Source organism: Ischnura elegans, chromosome 1 (assembly GCF_921293095.1).
Source record: "Ischnura elegans chromosome 1, ioIscEleg1.1, whole genome shotgun sequence".
In the NCBI taxonomy this organism is placed as follows: domain Eukaryota; kingdom Metazoa; phylum Arthropoda; class Insecta; order Odonata; family Coenagrionidae; genus Ischnura; species Ischnura elegans.
This window is the reverse complement of record NC_060246.1, coordinates 14,432,763-14,445,732: the sequence shown is the minus strand read 5'-3', so window position 1 is coordinate 14,445,732 and position 12,970 is coordinate 14,432,763. Positions and strand designations below refer to the sequence as shown.

General features: G+C 33.8%; 1 protein-coding gene across 7 annotated transcripts in view; it reads left to right on the top strand.

The window, feature by feature from the left end:
* The window catches only part of LOC124155890 (myosin heavy chain, non-muscle), a 143,178-nt gene that overhangs the window by 101,370 nt on the left and 28,838 nt on the right, over nucleotides 1–12,970 (top strand). For all 7 annotated transcript variants that reach the window (XM_046530102.1, XM_046530085.1, XM_046530094.1 and 4 more), the window contains 18 exons: nucleotides 1,272–1,364; nucleotides 1,572–1,734; nucleotides 2,024–2,167; nucleotides 3,185–3,399; nucleotides 4,370–4,522; nucleotides 5,943–6,113; nucleotides 6,600–6,764; nucleotides 8,045–8,159; nucleotides 8,652–8,955; nucleotides 9,069–9,138; nucleotides 9,253–9,413; nucleotides 9,796–9,922; nucleotides 10,019–10,132; nucleotides 10,627–10,833; nucleotides 11,250–11,378; nucleotides 11,481–11,617; nucleotides 12,587–12,692; nucleotides 12,791–12,925. In XM_046530102.1, coding sequence (XP_046386058.1) covers nucleotides 1,272–1,364; nucleotides 1,572–1,734; nucleotides 2,024–2,167; nucleotides 3,185–3,399; nucleotides 4,370–4,522; nucleotides 5,943–6,113; nucleotides 6,600–6,764; nucleotides 8,045–8,159; nucleotides 8,652–8,955; nucleotides 9,069–9,138; nucleotides 9,253–9,413; nucleotides 9,796–9,922; nucleotides 10,019–10,132; nucleotides 10,627–10,833; nucleotides 11,250–11,378; nucleotides 11,481–11,617; nucleotides 12,587–12,692; nucleotides 12,791–12,925 — 2,709 coding nt within the window. The remainder of the gene's footprint in view (nucleotides 1–1,271; nucleotides 1,365–1,571; nucleotides 1,735–2,023; nucleotides 2,168–3,184; nucleotides 3,400–4,369; nucleotides 4,523–5,942; nucleotides 6,114–6,599; nucleotides 6,765–8,044; nucleotides 8,160–8,651; nucleotides 8,956–9,068; nucleotides 9,139–9,252; nucleotides 9,414–9,795; nucleotides 9,923–10,018; nucleotides 10,133–10,626; nucleotides 10,834–11,249; nucleotides 11,379–11,480; nucleotides 11,618–12,586; nucleotides 12,693–12,790; nucleotides 12,926–12,970) is intronic.

Here is a 12,970-nt window from a genome sequence, read left to right as displayed (position 1 = left end):
CATCATTGATAATTTTGAAAGGAAACCAAAATAAAAGTAAGGAACAAAGTATGAGGCACTTAAAAACTTGCATAATTTTTTAGAATAGCCCATCATTTGATAGTTATTTTTTCTAATCTCGATAAATGCCTATTGTGGCACTTGGTTTATTATACTATTAGTATTTTAGTTGTAATGGAAGGAAATTATTGTTATTAGCAGAATTAAAACTAATTCCCATGTTATTCATTTAATCCTATCTACACATGCAATAATTCTAATGTTTGATGCTTAATTTGTGAATGCTCATGCTCATCACAGAAACAAACACAGTATAAGTTAATGGAGTGAATATAATAATAATAATGAGCTCTAATTTAAATATGTACCCTTGATAATCCTGTTTAATCTTTTGATAAGTTTTAGCTTGTTTAGGGAAACTGTTTTGAATCCATTGTAATCTTTTGTTTCTTATTTAAATTATGGTATCAAACAAAAAATTTTCATAATCAGCTGTCTTTTTTTTTTTTTTTGAAAGGCATCTCTGAAAAATAACATGCTTTTCTATCTCACATGCCATTTTAAGCAGCTAGGTTGTTTTGCTTGATTATAAAAAATATTTTAGTTTTTTGAAATTTAGCGTATGCAGACTATTACACTTTTTTTTTAGATTTTGAGAGCAATTATTTATTTTAGTGCCCTATCCACAAAGATTGTGTCATCAAGATAAGTTGTGTGTATTATGTAGTCAAAAAATGGATTAAAAATTCGGGTTTATAAATTTGATATTCCTCTCTTCACTCCACCTTTTTGTGTTCTTTGCTGAGCGTTTAACTCATTGTATTAAAGTTGTACTGAAAATATATTACCATCTTTGAGGAAATTTTTTGAAGAAGATTACTGTAATTACTAAACTTTCTAATATGCATTAAAAAGTTGGGTCTGAAGCTGTAAATTGTAATTAGCTATTGGGTTCATTATTTTTATCTACAATCACAGAATCTTATATGGTGGTAGTGCACATATACTTAATGCATTCCTGACTATCCTGACACTCAGGATTAAGCATCATTGTATGTGTTGTGAGGACTTTTTTTGTTATGATTTGGTGCATGCTTGAAATCGTATGGTCAACACACTTAATTTCTCATTCGTTTCATGCTTTCAAAGATGGGTCTCACATTTGCGGTATGTATCCTTGAGTGAATTAATTTTTTATAGCACAAAAGCAGTTTTTTTTCTTGCATGTCCCCCCTTTTCAATTGATTAATCGATATTTTTCATTTTTTTAGGGTGAGCTGGAGCAACAGTTGCTGCAAGCCAACCCCATTCTGGAAGCATTTGGAAATGCTAAAACTGTAAAAAATGACAACTCATCTAGATTTGTGAGTACAGTTGTGAAATTTTGCATTCTGTTAGCAAGGAAATTGAGAAAATTTTCTGAATTTTATTTGTGTTACTATTTTGTATAAATTCACATCTTTGTAGCATCAGATTGCCTTGTTTCTAGGTTTTGAAGGTTTAATACCACCCATACTTCATTGATAGTCTCTTTTTCTTTATAGCTAGTAATCAATATCTTTCCATTTCAGGGAAAATTTATTAGAATCAACTTTGATGCATCTGGTTACATTGCTGGTGCCAATATTGAAACATATCTCCTGGAAAAATCTAGGGCTATTCGACAAGCCAAAGATGAAAGGACCTTCCACATTTTCTATCAGATTCTTTCTGGCGCTTCTCCTGAACAAAAGAGTATGTATCATTCTGTTCATCCCCATTCACTGTTACTAGATTAATTCAGTACGTCTACTTGTCTGTATTTTCTCATTATTATCTGTTCTCAGTGCATGCCAAAACTAGTGTTCTCTGTGGTAGAGAAATTGGTAATAATATTTTCCTTATTTAATACTTCTTCAGTTTTTGCCCATTTTTTTTAATGGCGTGCTCAACTGGCTGATTTGTGCTATTTCAATTTCTTACATTTAAGATGAAATGATTATTGAATAATGATTAAAGGTGATGAATGATGCATTTTTTTCAGAGGAATTCATCCTGGAAGACCCTAAGAACTATGGTTTCCTGACCAATGGCAACCTTCCCGTCCCAGGTGTAGATGATGTGGCCGAGTATCATAGCACTTGCAAAGCAATGAGCATCATGGGTATGACCCAGGAGGACCTATCAGGTTAGCGAAGGTTTCTATGCGATAGTGTGCTTTGGGTATACCAGTGGAAACTAGTCGATAGTTTCTTCATGTTCCATTTTACTTAATCAACCAAAGTGAATGTCAGATGTTCTTCAGTATGGCCTTTTGGATTCACTTTTTGAGAGAGAGTGTAAATAATAACCATAAATGAAAAACATTAGTTTCTTCCCTCTGTATGATTCTGTAATTATATGGTTAGTGCCTTTGGAAGTTCTTCATTTTTAAGCATTTAACCTTGACTGGCAAATCAATTTCTCATAGGGAAATTTTAATTTCACAAACTTTAAATATTCTTTTTGATGACGATCCATCACAGTAGGTATGTAATAAGTTTTCTCATCTCCCAATCTTTGGTTTTTTGACGAATATTTCTCGGGTTCTCAGCCTGGTTAATGCTTTTATATAAGCCGACGTTTCGGGAGACGACTTGTCTCCCATCCTCAAGGCTGTGTTACTTTATGGAAGTCCAATTTCAATTTGGTTTTTTATTTATTTGGTTTAATTTCCCTTTTTGAGTGTTTTCATTCATTTGTGTGTGATTTTGATTACAATTAATCTGATGATAACAGAAATATTTAATTGGATTAAGCTTGGGCTTGTATGAAGGTGATCACTTGGGAAATTTATAATAACTGTCTCATATGTTCCTGAGGGATGTACTTGATTTGTATCCACACATCATCCAGTGTTTTGACGTAGCAATTCATTTGGCATCCTAATTTTTTCATTGCTGCTTGATACCCAGATACCTTGAAAGTGTTGTGAATACATAATTCCAATTTGTGGGGAATTTTCGTATAAGTATTTTAACTTGAGGATTGATTAACTTTTTCCTGATTTCCATTTTCTCATCCATTTGAGTATTCATCCTCCTTATTGTCAACTTTTAATGAAGTCATCTTTTGAAAGAGATTTTTTTATCATTTAAGTGGTAGATATATAAGAAATTGTAATTTTAATCTTATTCATAAAAAAATGTTGCTTACTTTTTTGCAGCAATATTTAGAATAATTTCAGCTGTGATGTTGTTTGGAAACATGAAGTTCAAGCAAGAGCGCAACTCGGACCAAGCCATCCTGCCAGACAACACTGTGGCTCAGAAGGTCGCTCACCTCTTGGGTCTGAGTGTTTTGGAAATGACCAAAGCTTTCCTTCGTCCACGCATCAAAGTGGGTCGGGACTACGTCACAAAGGCTCAGACAAGGGAGCAGGTGAGGTTCTGTTCAAATTTCATTTGTAAGCTTCGAAAGACATTATTCTCTCCTTAATACGATGCCTCCGTTTCAAAAGCAAAGCTAGTACACGTACAGCAAGGTCACGTCATTTTCATCCTTAAAAATGATGGGAGGATATGAGTATCTGATCTTATCTAACTGGTGTTACAAATGCCATGATTTGAATTTGATGTTTCCAAGTCATATTCCCGTGGGAAATTCATTAATGGCAGTGGGATGACTACATTTGGGTGAGCCAAGGGAGCCCATAAGATTAAAATGGTAGATTTTTCATTTGTGACCTAATGGCTTAAGAGAGATTATTTTTGCTGTTCAAACTTGTCATGGTACAAAAGTTATCAACATATTTGCTTTACCTGGAGGCAGATTTAGGCAGATACTTGAAATTATATTTCTAATAGATTTAATCAATTGAAATATCTCTTTGCAGAATTTGAATAGATTTCATTTGTTGGTGATAAAATTGTGAACAAAGCAGTAATGTTTTGTTTACTCAGTGATATTGCATTTTTAAATATTGTTGTATATTGTAAGGCTTAATGGTATGAATAATGAATTATTCTCTTTCAGGGTTAAAATAGGGATTTTAAGTATTCCTTACAGTTTCCTTTTTGCTGTGGAATGTTCGAATTAATGTAATCAATCATTCTGTATTTTCAGAAATAAATTACTTATATCTATCATTTATAGAAATTCATTATATCTGTATTTAGAAAATCAGTATTTTTTTTACCAATTTGCAATACTTTAAGTTTTCATAAGAATTATATATAATGCATAGTATTAAAAAGCCTCTGTATCAGTTTAAAGATTTCATCAGTGCAACATGCATTTGCTTATCTTTGAATGTAAACTTTATTTTAATTAAATAGCTGGTAACATTCAGGATTTAGTATTGGATTTGTGGTGTTACTAATTTATGTGAATGCTTTATGGTATTTTACAGGTTGAATTTGCAGTGGAGGCCATTTCAAAGGCATGTTACGAGCGGATGTTCAGATGGCTGGTTAATCGTATCAACAGGTCATTGGACAGAACCAAACGCCAAGGAGCATCTTTTATTGGAATTCTTGATATGGCTGGGTTTGAAATATTTGAGGTGAGTACTGAGGTTTGTTTTTTTCTCTTGCTGCGATTCTACTTATAATTGTACTAAAATGCTGCATGTTTCTTTATCAAGAACTATAGGGATTTTTTTGGAGAAAGTTGAAATTGTTTTTTCAATCAATGCTAGTACGGATTGAGCTTATCATCCCTATCCATGAAATTATGAATGGAATAGACTTTTATAGTTGCTTGATTGAAACTGCTGCTCTGAGGGAAAAATTATTCATAACTTTTTCACTAAATTTGCCTCTATTGAGATAATTGCAATCAATTATCTAGTAAAAAAATATATTATATTTTGTGTAAAGAAAATTGGGAAGAACATGAGTTGTTTTCCTTGAAAAAGTTAATGTAGATGTCATTTATTGTTGAGTGGATGTGCAGAATCTCCCTTGAAGCAATGCTGATGGAATGGAGAGAACTTGTGGGTAATGCCAAGCTAGGTGAAAGGAAAACGGTGAACCCTCTGGAATGATTCTTAATCTTAATCTTTATTCATCCACACCATGGAATACCCCATCTGGATGTTGTTAATAGTTCATGTTGTGCATGCTTACACCCAAAAGAAAAGAGGTTCATTTGATTGCATTATGTGCAAAAGATGGTAATTTCATGTTAAAAGTTATTACCAAGTGTGAAGTAGAGAACGCAATGCATTCAAAATTTGATACACTCAAAATTACGATTAAAAAAATAATTTATTAAATAGGGAGGATTTGTACATAACTATTATCTGTGACATGCTGAAATTGAATATCCAAATGTAGGATGGGATGTTCACTCTGACCCTAAATGGTAATTCATTAAAATTATTTGGAAGATGGGTGGGATAGATAATTTACCATGAAAAAAATTTCTCCCCGCTCAGCCATTCTCTCGTTTTGTTTAAGTCTCGTAACTTTTTTAGATTTGAAAAAATGTGAAAGCTGCGACCCATTTGTGATTAATTAAGAGTTCTGGTCCATGTAGTAATTCAGGAAGAACTTTTCATTGAGGTAGGAAATCATTGACAAGAGTTTAAACAGCAACAAACCACACAAGGTCCAAGCACAAGGCTTAGAAATGACTAAGAAGCTGTGATGCCCTTGGCATAAGGTTGTGATGACATCAACTTATTTACTAAAGGCTTGAGATTGTAGGTTTTTCACCCAAATAGATTGAAATGTAAATGAGGGATTGAATTATGGAAAAATGTGGTTTTCTATATTTTTCTAAGGATCACAATCAATAGTAAAACAAATTGGTGAATATGTTCATAGGTCTTCAAACGGTGATGTTTGATTAAATGTTCAAATCTGTTGACCGTAAAACTGTTCACTTTTGATACCGATTGCAAGTGTCATCTCTAACCAGACTGAAGCAACAGGTCATTTGCATTTTCAAATATATTGGGTATTTTATTTTCTTTTCAGCTCAACTCATTTGAACAGTTGTGCATCAACTACACAAATGAAAAGTTACAGCAGCTTTTCAACCACACAATGTTTATTCTTGAGCAAGAGGAGTACCAGCGGGAAGGCATTGAGTGGAAATTCATTGATTTTGGCCTAGATCTTCAACCAACAATTGACCTCATTGACAAGGTAAGATGCGTTTGAATCATTGTGTATAGTTATTATTAATTAATTTGGGTCTCCACTGAAATTCATTTTGAAGAACATGTAATGTGTTTGTAATGCCTTGATTTTCAATTAATTCAATCTCTTAAATTCATATAACATGCATATTTCTCCTACGATCTAAAAAAGATTTTTTGTCATAATACACTTTGTTATTGTGGTGTAAAAATGTGACTTTTTTACTGTAAGATTTAAAATCCATAAATTTCACTTCTGAAATGAATTAAATGGACTGAGAGTTGAAGAAATTTATCCCGTTCTAGTGCATCTAACCTGATGTACATATAATTCTTTAGCAATACTTAGCTGAGCATTTAGTGCAAAACAGTGAGTTCCTTGTTAGGACTGGTGGTGTGTGTTAATCAAGTATTGGTTAATCCTTTCTCCTTTTTGAGAAATTAATTACTTAATATGTTCTAAAGCAGCTTCAATCTTCTATCTATTGTATAGCCAATGGGAATAATGGCTCTGTTGGATGAAGAGTGTTGGTTCCCCAAAGCCACGGATAAGACTTTTGTGGAAAAGCTTGTTGGTGCTCACAGTGTTCATCCCAAGTTCATGAAGACTGACTTCAGAGGTGTTGCTGATTTTGCAATAATTCATTATGCTGGGAAAGTAAGTAATACTTTTGGTAAGGCTATTTTTGAAACCAGTTATCTTAATTTCACCACGTAGCTGCTGTTACTTAGTGTGTTTGTTGGGAGTATATTGTTCTCATTCATGATCTCCTTTCTAAGTTTATATTTTTACCGCAGAACATTACTGACTAGATAATAATTACAGCATTCAATCATCCCTGAAATGTGAGCTAGTTATAATGGCGGTTATGATCGGTGATATGATTTTTTTTTCAAATTTAACTTCGATCAAAATTTTAACTTGCCTCATCATTTTTTTGATCAAATTTCGACTGACCTTCTCAAGTTTGGTTTTCATAAAACAAATTTCAGAAAATATATGTATAAAAATACAGTAGAAAATTGATAATCGGGAATGCTTGGGACCGGACACATTCCGGATTAATGATATTTCTGGTGACTTATAACTTATATGGATCTAGAAAAAACTGCAAAACAGAATTTTTTTTTTTGAGAACCTGCATTGACTTTAGCTGAAATGATGCATTGTTTAGTAAAGGGTCAAGAAATCACGGAAACCGTATCGAATTCATAAAACTTAATTATTGAAGGCATGATTAAAATAGATTCAAAACACTTGCAAAAGTTCTTCGTCCGTAAATTGCAAAGATAGATAAGTTGTCAAAGTAATCTTGATGAGGTTGTTAAATTGAGTCACTTTGGGGGTAGTTGGTTAACTTTTGAGAATCATTCTTAAATAATTATTTAATCAAGCATGGTAATATCCTAACCACATATCCTTTTTCTTCAGCTTAAAGTGGGATTTTATTATGTAATTATTATGTATCAATGCGGTGAGTGACATTAAGTTCTTAACACGTTGCGTACCGGGGTAAGCTAATGTTTAGAATATAACTTCACCCAATCAAATGTTATGATGAATCAATTCATTATGAATGACGGACAACAACTGAAAACATACTAACGAATACGAATTGTACGCTTAAAAATTGTTTAGGTTGACGTGCCTAAATGACGAGAATCTTCGTCATCCATCCGGAACGTTCGGGAAAAAAATGACGAGAATTCTCGCCATCCATACGCAACATGTTAACTGCATGCGTATGGAGATTTCTGCTATGAGTCACAAGAACTTATGGATGATTTATTTTATGCACTAGAAATTTTTGGTAAAATATTAAGTCAAAAAAAGATGTGGTAATTTTGATATATGACTTGGAAAGTATGTTTACTATTGTTTTTTTAATCCAAATTTTTATTCTTAGTTATTTTATTTTTTCCTTTTAATAAAATCAGGTTGATTACTCAGCTGCTAAGTGGCTGATGAAGAACATGGACCCTCTCAATGAGAATGTAGTGTCACTTCTTCAGAGTTCTCAAGACCCATTTGTTGTTCACATATGGAAAGATGGTATGCTCTGATTTCATTTTCTTCGACCTTAGTTTTATGAAATATCTAATACTGGTAGAAATGTATTTTTTAGTTTGTCTAACCCATGTAATTTTCTTGTATTTTATACCATTTTGCTAATCTTGTCTCAAAGATTATTTTTAATGTTTAGGTATCTGCCTAAACTTTTCCTGTTTATGACTAATTTTTAAATTCATTTGCATGAGTCTTAGATTATTGGATTTGTATGGGCTTAAATTTTGTGAGGGATGTATGTTAAATTTATGGCATATTTTATTTTAATTCAATGAGACAGTCGTTATATTTAAAAAAATAACTTTTCTCTGGGTTTTTGGTGACACTAGAAAGTCATCTTCATTTTCTTGTTTATTTTTCTACCTTTACAAACCATTAAAGATCAAAAAGCTATTTGAAAAATGAATGCTCTAGATGCAAAATTTCATCTTAGCAATTTGCTCTTATTATGTGTGATGAATTTTTTTATGCTTCCAGCTGAAATTGTTGGAATGGCCCAACAGGCCCTCACAGATACCCAGTTTGGTGCAAGAACTAGGAAAGGAATGTTCCGTACAGTTTCACAACTGTATAAGGAGCAACTAGCTAAGTTGATGGTCACATTAAGGAATACGAACCCTAATTTTGTGAGATGCATAATTCCAAATCATGAGAAGAGGGCGGGAAAAATTGATGCTCCTTTGGTGTTGGACCAGCTGCGGTGTAATGGTGTTCTGGAAGGTATCAGAATCTGCCGCCAAGGTTTCCCCAACCGAACACCATTCCAAGAATTCCGGCAAAGGTAAAACATCACCTTGACCTAACTTTTATTTTTCTTTGTTATTATTTTTTTGTTTGGAGAAAATGTTAATAAGAATATTTTCCTGTGTATTAATGTGCTCTATATTATTCCAGATACGAGCTTCTTACCCCCAATGTTATTCCCAAAGGTTTTATGGATGGAAAGAAGGCTTGTGAAAAGATGGTTAGTGGGTTTCTTAAAAATCAAGCTTATTTTGATTCTGCTTTGTGTATATGTATTTTTAAATCGCTGCTCATTCACATTTTTGACTCTACTCTTGCATATTTCCTTTTCTAGATAATGGCATTAGAGCTTGATCCCAATCTGTACAGAGTGGGGCAGTCGAAGATATTTTTCAGAGCTGGAGTCCTTGCCCATCTTGAAGAAGAACGGGACTACAAAATCACCGACTTAATCGTCAATTTCCAAGCATTCTGTCGAGGATTTCTTGCTCGGAGGTTTGTTGGCATTTTTTTGTGTGCACACTTAGGCAATTTGCAGGAAAATTAGGATTAGCTGGGAATCTGTATTTAGCGATAAACTTCAATGATATTTGGCTATGATTCTTATTCCAAGATTTATAACTGTTCACCCATGTTACTGAAACATTCTAAAAAAATGTTTGCCTTGTAATATTAAAATTTGTGATCGCAATTTATTTAGCTAATCCCTAAGAACGTGATGTTTTGCTTTTTGAAATTTTTACGTCTTGTTTTTTCTCAAGATGTCTCTTGTCTTAGCCAAGCCCATGAAGAACATTCAATCAGTATTTTTAAAACATATCAGTCCATTCTAATTGCTTACTTTAATTGTAATTGTTTTTATGATTGTTTCTTAAAGGAATTATCAGAAGCGTTTGCAGCAGCTTAATGCCATTCGAATCATTCAACGGAATTGTGCTGCTTATCTCAAACTTCGTAACTGGCAGTGGTGGCGTTTGTACACTAAAGTGAAACCATTGCTGCAGGTATTTATGCTGGTTATTTTTGAGTAAAAGTGAGAGCATCTATTTTCGGAGGTTATGAGAAATAATATTTACTTCTTGTTTTAATTTTTACCTCAGGTTACGAAGCAGGAGGAGAAACTGGTTCAGAAGGAGGATGAATTGAAGCAAATTAGAGAGAAACTTGATCTTCAAATGAAGAGTAGTCAGGAATACGAAACCAAGTTCCTAACAGTGAGTGAAAACCTTTTTACTTATGAAATATATATATTAGTTCACATTTCTCTTCACGTTTCTCTTTCACTTTATTTTTAATTGACTCTCTTTTGAAGTATTTATAATCATCATTGCTCATTTTTTGTTGGAGTATACTAACTTCAAACTATTTGAATTGACTTGTTTTCTCTTATTCATTCTGCTATGTGATTGTCTCCATTTATTTCTATTTTTTATTGTTCATGAAAAGCTATGTGATGTCTCTTTCTCGTTGGATCAAGCATTATTTTTTTAATTCATACATCATAAATCATTCATTTTACTAAAATCTAGATACGCACTTGGAAACCAAATTGAATCATTGGATTGATAATCACCTTTTACCATTTTGTGCTCAACAAGCTGTTGTTCTGTTAGCAGTTATTGTTGTCAGATTTATGCTTTGAGATAATTATAAACCTAATTGTTTATGTGCGATAACTGCTGAAATGCCTATAATTTTCCTTAAAAAGGCCTTAGAAGAGAAGAATATGCTTGCTGAGCAGCTGCAAGCTGAAACAGAGTTGTGTGCTGAAGCAGAAGAAATGCGTGCCCGACTAGCAGCACGTAAGCAAGAGCTTGAAGAAATATTGCATGATATGGAAACAAGATTGGAAGAGGAAGAAGAACGTTGCCAAACATACTTAAATGAAAAGAAGAAGCTGCAGTTGAATATACAGGTGAGATTCAAACTCATAAGTGACCGATGTTTCTTGCAATCTTTAAGAGAAAACTTTTGGCTATGGAGGAGAAATAAGGTTTTGGGCTCTACTTGCTCTGTACGAAGTTAGAGTTAAGATAGAAAGTGCACAATAAGATCTTATTTAAAGTAATACTACATAATACTATCTACTGCACATAAAGTGTACATAATACTAGCTAGTGCAATTTAAGAATCATTTCCTGCTGGAATGAAGTTTGGATTTTTCTTTCATATTTTGTAACAAGGCTGTGCACTTTTAGTCAAAATGGTCCTTAATTGATTCAGGTAATGAAATCTCAAAAGTGGTCTAGATTTTTGATCTTTCAGGAAAATTCTTAGTCAAGTCAATTCTAGTGAACTCATTCTCATTCCGTGTGTGTGTTATATTTCTAGGATCTGGAGGAACAGTTGGAGGAAGAGGAAGCTGGAAGACAAAAGTTGCATTTGGAGAAAGTGCAGTGTGATGCAAAAATCAAGAAACTGGAAGAGGATTTGGCCTTAAGTGATGATACTAACCAGAAAGTAAGTAGAAAGCATTCTATTCTTCTACTGTGGTCAGTTTTGAATGTTTCTAGCTGATTCTTTGTTGATGCCAATTTTCTAATTTCAATTTTTTTTTTGCAGCTGCTGAAAGAGAAGAAAGTTTTGGATGAGCGTACTTCAGACCTCTCTCAGGCCCTTGCTGAGGAAGAGGAGAAGGCAAAACATTTATCCAAGTTAAAAGCTAAACACGAAGCCACAATTGGGGAGTTGGAGGAAAGGTATGTTTGCTTGACGTTTTCAATGGTTTAAATGTCTCTTATGTGTAATTTAGTATATTTGCTTAAAATGATACTTCATTTTTTCATCTTGATTGTTGAAATTAAGTACTTGAAATTTCCTGTTTCCAATTAATTGTTCACTTCAGTGTTAATATCTTCTGTGCTTATTTGAATATTGTTCATTCTAAGTTTCTAAGTGCTGGTTTCTAAGAACCTTAAGTCCTTGGCTGGGTGATGTGCAGTTCATGATCATGATCTGGGAGAGTGTTTTGCAAGGATGTGACAAATCAATATGCAATGTCTGAAACTACTCTCTCAGACCGTACGCAATGCAGTTCTGTGATCATGCTGCACTATTGTGCTGTTTGTAATGCTGGGAAAGCATTAACCCTACTCTCTCGATTACAACTGACGAGGGATCACTTGCTCACAGATAATTCAGCCATGGAAGTGTGGTGTTTTGAAACTAGGGGCTTAGTGATTAAATTAAGGGAAGGTACACCTCCCACTGGACCAGTCTCTTTTTGTGAGGGATACTCACTTAAAACTTGAGCTGTCATCTTAAAGTTTTCATTTTATATTGAGTAAAACCCTGGACATTTGGCTGTTTCTGAAATTCGAAAATTTTACCTCATTAATGTTTCAGGTGCATTTTTTTTCTATTTGAAAAACTGGTTAATGTCGACAATGTTACTCTCTTTTAACTTAAAATTTTGACGTGATAGCATGAGTTTGTAAAGGAGCCATATATCAATAGAGAAGACAATATGTGAGACTGGTTGAGAGGGGGGATGCATCCTTGGCAGGAACTGATGTCCAAACACAGTGAAAATAAGTTCATGTGCTTGGTATTGTACCTTGAGTAAATTTAGTATTTACTCGGCGAGCATTTCTGCTAATTCTCCATTTCTATTACCAGTGGTCGCTCCATTGAGAGTTTATCTCTTTGTTGCCTTTTTTCATGTGCAGGCTCCTGAAAGAGCATCAAGTGAGACAGGAGATGGATCGAGGGAAGAGAAAGATGGAAACTGAACTTAACGACATCAAAGAACAGCTCAATGAGCGAAAGTCTCAGGTTAGGCTTCCTTTTTACATTATGCACCCTGAATGAAGTTTATTCAATTCTTGTTTTGAAAAGTTGAAGTATCTCATGGAAACTTTGTCATGTCATAGGTGGAGGAGCTTCAGCTTCAGCTGGGAAAGAGAGAGGAAGAACTGACGCAAGCCATGATGAAGATTGATGAGGAGGGTGCTGGCAAAGCTCAGTCACAAAAAGCCTTGAGGGAACTGGAGTCACAGTTGGCAGAAGTAAGTGTTCCTATGAGCCTGCTCATTTTTCTCTTTCTAAGAGTA